The sequence below is a fragment of the Typopeltis vanoorti genome, chromosome 8, assembly GCF_054136105.1.
Source record: "Typopeltis vanoorti isolate ZY-2024b chromosome 8, IOZ_Tvanoo_1.0, whole genome shotgun sequence".
In the NCBI taxonomy this organism is placed as follows: domain Eukaryota; kingdom Metazoa; phylum Arthropoda; class Arachnida; order Uropygi; family Thelyphonidae; genus Typopeltis; species Typopeltis vanoorti.
Genome location: NC_143556.1, coordinates 58031762 through 58039322, shown reverse-complemented (window position 1 = coordinate 58039322; position 7561 = coordinate 58031762). Strand labels below are relative to the sequence as shown.

General features: G+C 37.9%; 1 protein-coding gene across 3 annotated transcripts in view; it reads right to left on the bottom strand.

Annotated features, from left to right (window-relative positions):
• Positions 1–1021: 1021 nt before the first annotated feature.
• The window catches only part of LOC150104019 (uncharacterized), a 116065-nt gene continuing 109525 nt past the window's right edge, over positions 1022–7561 (bottom strand). For all 3 annotated transcript variants that reach the window (XM_090396982.1, XM_090396980.1, XM_090396981.1), the window contains exon 6: positions 1022–1378. Coding sequence is in view for 2 of the 3 variants with exons in the window: in XM_090396980.1 (XP_090253106.1) it covers positions 1313–1378 (66 nt within the window). In the remaining variant the exon portion in view is untranslated. The remainder of the gene's footprint in view (positions 1379–7561) is intronic.

Here is a 7561-nt window from a genome sequence, read left to right as displayed (position 1 = left end):
AGATAAATTAACTGTGGAAAGGGGTACAAAGGTAGATAACAAAAATGGTGGCAGGACTGTACAATGTTAGTTATGAGGATCGGCTGAGGGAGTGTGGACTGCAGAGTTTGGTGAATAAAAGAAGGAGAGGTGATGTGATTGAGACTTTTAAACTGTTGAGAGGTGGTTACTGAGGACTGAGACACTGGGGAGTTCTTTCGCTTGGTTGAACAATGGGAAAGAGTCATGACAAGGGGCTGTCCCTGGGAGTTACGAAAGGAAACTGTGAGAAAGAGGGGTAGTTTCTTTGCATGGAGGGTGGTTGAACCATGGAATGCATTGCCTGATAGAGTGGTGAGAGCGAGAACGGTCAATGCATTTAAGGAGTGGTATGATAGACTTTGTGTTTCCTAGGAGGGACTTCCCTCGATGAGTCTTGATAGACTTGTATTTCTTAGAAAGGACCTCCCACGATGAGTCTTTTAACTCCATGGAGGCCTGAATAATAATAATAATAATAATATCACCATGCATCTCAAGGGAATGTTCCAGGGTATTAGCAGTAGCATTGGCATGCCTGTTTAACAATTCTTGCAACAGCATATGTTCCAAAGGAGTGGAAGGAGGGTAAAATTTTTCCACTGCATAAAGGTGGTGATAAGGCTGTAGCTTCAAATTATAGGCTAATCTGTATATATGGAGTTGTGGTTAAGGTACTCGAGAGGTTGGTGAGTAGGACACAGAAGTGCATTGATAACACTCATATCTAGTAACACAAAAATGATCTTAATAGGAGATAGAGACTAAAAAAACTGCTCGCAGACTACTTCTGCAAGCAGTTTTTCAAATGTAGGCATTGCATCACATTAATTTTTAAAAAATGAGCATATTAGTATGATTACTTTTTAAATGCATATGCACTCCATTTGATATGCCACCTTTTGATATGTAATGAGAGATAATAATAATAATGCACAAGATTGCTAATGTCATCATTTTATTTGCTCTTTGCATAGTTTTGTAACAAAACTACAGTGTCACTACAGATATCTACAGAAACATTTACATATTGCAGACTGCAGAACTGTTTACATTTAAATAGGCATGTTAACAGTTCTGTTTTGGAATATTAACTGCGAAAATATTCAATGCTTATTATGAGCAACAGCATTTGATCATACTAGATGACTAACTATGAATGGATGTAAGTAAAACATTTTTTTTTTCCCCGTTGAGGGACATCCATCAGGAAGATCATACATTAAGTAGGTAAAAGTACAATACATTATGTGAAATTAGGTAAAAATTAACAAATCTTGTTTTCTCCTGCATGTTATGGATTTTCCATGTCATCTACATTTAACTCTGCATTTAAATCAATGGTTATGGCTCCTTTTTCCTAAAGCAGCAAAATAAAAAATAAAAAAATAAAAATAAATAAATAAATAAAATAAACCTTGATAGAAGAGTGATTTCATACTTGAAGAACTGCCAAGATAGAATAGGCAAGAAGTAGAACTCTTGAATGTTCAGCGTTATTTTTTTATGCGAACCCGATTAGCAAAAGGTTCTAATTCTACTGAACGCTTAAGTATTATATCATATATTGTTTAAGGAAATGAACAACATGGACTTAATAATATACTAAAAATATTTAATTATTACTTCCTATATTTTGCTGAAGTTAAATTGGCATCTTCAAGGATTAATACACTGGTATTAAACACATGCATGCGTGCACATTTCAGTAATAAAGATGGAACAGGAGAGAGAGAGAGATATAGGATGATCTAGTCCTATAATATTGGCTTTGGTTGGGTGTTCTTGACTGTTTAGCTGAATGTTTGCCAATAAGGGTTTCCCATATGAGAGATAGTTTGATACAACCATATTTGTTTAGATTGGGATTAAGTATACAATAATTATACTAATATTTATTAAATATTTATTTCATTTTCAGCCTCCAAAAATTCTATTAAATAAATAATTTTCATCCCAATATCCAGCTAATAATACACTGATTTGGTGGTTATTAAATGGATTTTCACCACTTAACATGGCAACACTATTTTGCTTACTGGAGCAGAGTTTTTGGATTGTTTATTATTTAGCTTACTAGTTTCAAACTTTTTGTGGAGCAGACTGTCATTCTGTTAGTAGATATATATCTATATATCAGGGGCGAATATTCTGGGTGTGTGTGTGTAAGGTGTGCGGTGTTCATCCACGAAATATCATATTTTATATTATATTTTTGGATTTATTCCCATTAAAGACTCCTAAAATTGTTTGCAGACTTAAAAACTTGAACACAATATACTATGCTTAATTGTCCTCTTCAAGAGGGTAATAAAGTATTAGTGCTTCATGAAGAGGGCCCTTTATGATGTGTAAACATTGCATCACATTCGCGTTAATTGCCCGGTTGTGCTTTCAAAATGCATATACCTTTAAGCCCTTCGAAAAGATGTAAAGAGGGCACAGCGGATCAAATTCTTAGCATTTTAGTATTTTCAAACTGCTGAGAAGGTGTGGCAAGGTGAGGTAACATTTTGAGCTCACCCAGCACCTAGCGTCTGTGATTGGTTATTGCGTCAACAAATGCAATTGAACGTTGTCACTTGTCATGAGTTGAGGCTTCCTGTATCCGAAGGCTGTATTACAAACAGCTGCTACACATGTTTTCTGGAAATGAAAATTTGAAAGTGGATGTTAGGAGAAAATAGCTAATTGTTTTTTCTTTTGCTTGTGCAGTACAGCATTTGTTGAGGTTGTAAGTTTTTTAACAGTATATAAAGACATTTTTATTCTAGTCTTCGGAAACAACAGGCAGTAAAAAATATCTATTCCTAAATAAAAATGAATATTCTGTGTATTATAAGACTTGTTGATCTACAACAAAATACCAGCATATGTGAGATTGATAAGACAGAACCGCTGATACTAAAAAAAAAAAATAATAAATAAAAAATAAAATACAAAAACTAATAAATGTAGAATTCCCGAGAGTGTGGTTAATTCCAATAATGATCAGATGTTATGTATACTGAGTCTCAGTAAACAAAATAAAATGATTGGAAAACAGTGAAATATACACAAACCAGAGTAACAATGTGCAACAAATTTTATGAGATGATTTGCTGCTCCATCAAACCATATTTATTCCTGCAATACTCTCTCTCTTCATAAGTTTTTTTTTAATTATGCCATCATAAATTCACTTATTCATGTTTAGACTTCATAGGATCATGCTACTTTTGCTCTACCCAGCAACTTATAGGGCACACATATCACAAATCTTCTTCTTCTTCTTCTTCTGCAGCTTCTCCTACTTAAGTGGGGTCACTGTTTGTTATGAGTCTCCTCCACACCTTCCTGTCTTGGGCTGTCACCACATCCAAGTTCTTCATCTTCAAGTCCTCTTCTACCAGCTCCCTCCATCTCCTCTTTGGCCGACCACGCTTCCGCCTTCCTTGCACATCCATCTGCATGACCCTTCTTCCCACATATTCATCCTCCCTCCTCATCACATGACCAAACCATCTCAACCTTGCCTCCTGTATTTTCGCTCCTAAGTTCATAACTTTCACTGTTCCCCTGACATAGTCATTTCTCAGATGATCCTTTCTGGTCACACCGCACATCCACCTAAGCATTCTCATCTCTACTACTTCCATCCTGCTAATGTTATTTTTCCTCAGGGCCACAGTTTCTATAGCATATGTCATAGCTGGCGTCACTACTATCCTATAAATTTTGCCTTTCAGATTGATCGGCACCCTCTTATCGCATAACACTCCAGCCATCTCCCTCCAGTTCCTCCAACCCGCTTGTATCCTGCATCCCACTTCCTTCTCAGCTCCTCCATCTTCTTCCACTGTTGAACCTAAGTATCTAAAGTCTCTCACCTTCCTGATGACATTTCCTTCCAGCTCCAGATCTGTCTCCTGGCCACCGCCCACTGCGCAACACATATACTCTGTCTTACTTCTGCTCAGTCTCATACCTCTCTCTTCCAGTACTTTTCTCCATCTTTCCATTTTAGTTTCCGCTTCTTCTCTTGAATCTACACACAGCAAGATGTCATCTGCATACAACATTGTCCAAGGTGCATCTTCTCTCACCTCCTCTGTTACCACCTCCATCGCAACATTAAACAGAAACGGACTTAATGCTGACCCTTGATGCAAGCCAACTGTTACTTGAAAACTTTCTGTCTGTCCCAAACAGGTCTGAACACTTGTCTTCACATTTCTGTACATTTCCCGCACCAACCTAACATATTTCTCCGCAACCTTCTTCTCCCTCAGACACCTCCAGACTTCTTGCCTTGGCACTCTATCGTATGCTTTCTCTAGATCAATAAATATCAGATGTAGCTCCCTTTGTTTCTCTCGATATTTTTCCATCATCTGTCGTAACCCAAAGATAGCATCTGTTGTTGATCTACCAGGCATGAAGCCAAATTGTTCCTTTGCAATCTCCACCTCCTCCCTCAATCTACCATCAAGAACCCTTTCTAGGATTTTCATTGTGTGGGACATCAACTTTATTCCTCTGTAATTTTTAGTCTTGTGCATCCCCTTTACCCTTGTAGATGGGAACAAGAGTACTCTCCCTCCACTCCTCGGGTATATTTTCCTGTTTGCAAACTTTCATGAACAGGTCCCACAGCAGGTCAATTCCCTCTTCCCCCAGTGCCTTCCATGCCTCCACTGAAATTCTGTCGGGGCCCACCACTTTTCCATTCCTCATCCTCTTCATGGCCTCCGTCACTTCCATTCTACTGATGTTCTGCACCATCCCCTCAGAAGGCTGCCCATCTTCTCTGTGAGTTCTTGCATTTTCCTCATTCAAAAGTCTCTCAAAGTATATTTTCCATCTGTTTCTTATGTCCACATCCCTCCATAATACTCTTCTTTCAGCATCTTTGATCTGCGTCACATGTAAGATGTCCTTAGCTGCTTTATTTCTACATTTCGCTAGTTGGTAAATTTTTCTCTGTCCTTCCTTTGTTTCTAATTGATCATACAGATCTTGATATGCCATGGCCTTTGCCTGTGCCACAACTCTCTTGGCTTCTTGCTTTCTCTCTTTGTACACCTCTCTGTCCTCTTCCGCTCTTGACTCATCCCACTTCTGCTTTGCCTTCCTCTTAGCTGTCACTGCCACTTGTACATCATTATTCCACCACCAACCCTCCTTCTGCTCTCTAATCTTTCCAGATGTCTCACCAAGCACCTCGATTGCACAGCTCAGGATTACTTTTGAATTATGTTTCCACCAATCTTGTACACTTTCCAGTACATCCGAAATCCTCTCTAACACTCTCTCCCTAAAACGATTCCTCACACTCTCCTCTTTTAAGCGAAACCACTTAATTATCTTCATCCCATGGCAACCAGAAGTTCTTATCTTCGATCTTATTTTAAAGTCTGTGCACAGCAGTCGGTGTTGTTGTGCTACTTGATCTGTTGGAATTACTTTACAATTTGTCACAACCTTAAGATGTTTTCTTCTAGTCAAAATGTAGTCAATTTGTGAGCTGTTGTTACCACTTCTAAATGTTATCAAATGTTCTTCCCTCTTGAAGAAAAACGAGTTCACAATTGCCAGATCAAACGCTACTGCAAAGTCCACAACCCTCTCTCCTTCCTGGTTCATCATTCCCACTCCGTGGCCACCATGCACCCTTTCACAGTCTCTATTCTGTCTTCCTATGTGCCCGTTCAAGTCTCCTCCGACAATCACCATCTCATTTTCTTCCAATTCCCTCATTTCTTCATCTAACACGTTCCAGAACTCATCTTTTTCCTCTGCTGTACAACCAACTTGCGGGGCATATACACATAATACGACCACCCGCTCTTCTCCAAGACCCAATTTCATTCGCATGATCCTGTCGTTCCTTCTACCCACGTCCAGTACTTCACCCTACATATCACAAATGATAATCATTAATAATTCTTGTACCATTGATGAAAGCGTTTCTACTCACACTTATTCTTTCCGATTCTTACATGTCTTATAAATGATGATTCACATATTTTCATCTTTGAGTATTTCAAATATACCAACCAAATATAGCATTGTCCTTCATTGTTGTTTTCTAATAAATCCTAAAACAGATTATTACCCCACTCTATGAAGAAGTATTCAGTTATCCTGCAATTAATTGCATTGGACCAATTAAAATTAGTGCTGATGTGCTATACCCTCTCGAAACTTTCATATATCGATAAAAATGCAATCACACTGTCATGAGTATCCACAGAGGGGAGGGGGATTGGGAACTTCCTCCTGGAATCAATACATACAAAAAATTCCACGAATTATAATCATAAAATTGATTGAGATATGTAATCTTACACCCTCGACCCTGAGACGCTTTGTCTGTCTTAAAATTTTATTATCGGTTGCCCTGTTTCGGCCTATGGGGGGGGAGGTAGCCATAGAAGACGTGTTTTATTACAAATACATGTGTTTGTTTTGCAGCAATAAAACACGTGTTCCTGTTTTTGGTTCATCTTTTTCTGATTTGTGAACAGTGACCGGTTAGTTTTCCCTCTGTGTCCAGTGAGTCAATGAGTGAAGTGTGAATGTAAATTTATAGTGAAACAAATTTAAACAGAAAAAGACATTTTTAAAAGGTAAGTGTATGTAATTTAATATTATTTTACTTGTTAGTTTTATGATTTTTTTTGCTTTTAAAACTGAAATAATTTAATTTAGGATTAATTAATTAGTTGATTTTTAATAAAATAAGCCAGTCAATTTTTTTATATATGAAATTGTGCTTAAAAACTATTAATTCTGAATACTTTTTTCCCCAAGAATTAAAGATCATTAAAATCAATGCAAAATGAAAATAATGTATTTATAGTTTACATTGACAAATAATTACATCATGTAAAAAAAAAAGCTAAGTCATTTATTGATGCAATTATTTGTTTCCAAGCTTTGCCCCCCCTCCCCAGAAAATTTTCTGCAGACGATACAGTCAAATAGACGTGAAATTTGTAGCGTGGGTTGCATAACCCACATGATAGCATGCCCAACCCAAATGTGCACGCGACGTCACTGATATATATATATATGAGTCTCTGACTCCATGGAGGTCAGATGTTATTATAATAATACACACACACACATACCGTTTAGAAAGAAGTCAACAGACACCCCTCCAAGGGGTAAGGTGCATCGTGTGCCATGTAACGAGTCATGTTTATAGCCAGTATAAGTTGGAGGAATATGATGCTCCCAACTTGGTGCAACTGTGTGTGTCTGGGAAACAGCAGCAAGAAGGTAACCAATGGAGTTTGAAGGAGGTGTTGTGATAGGATGCCATGTTACAGGCCTATCTTTTCAGCAAATTGTTGAAAAATTGGGCCATCCCAGGTCACAGTTAGTGATATATACTGAGATGGAAGTGCAGGGAGTCAACTGCAAGTGTCACCCACAAATGATGATCCACCACACTCACCAAATGTGACCGTAATATGCTACAAAGGACAATATGTAAAAACGGCCATCTGTTGGCCAACACGTTCAATGTGGAGTTCTGTGCATCAACTGGAACACA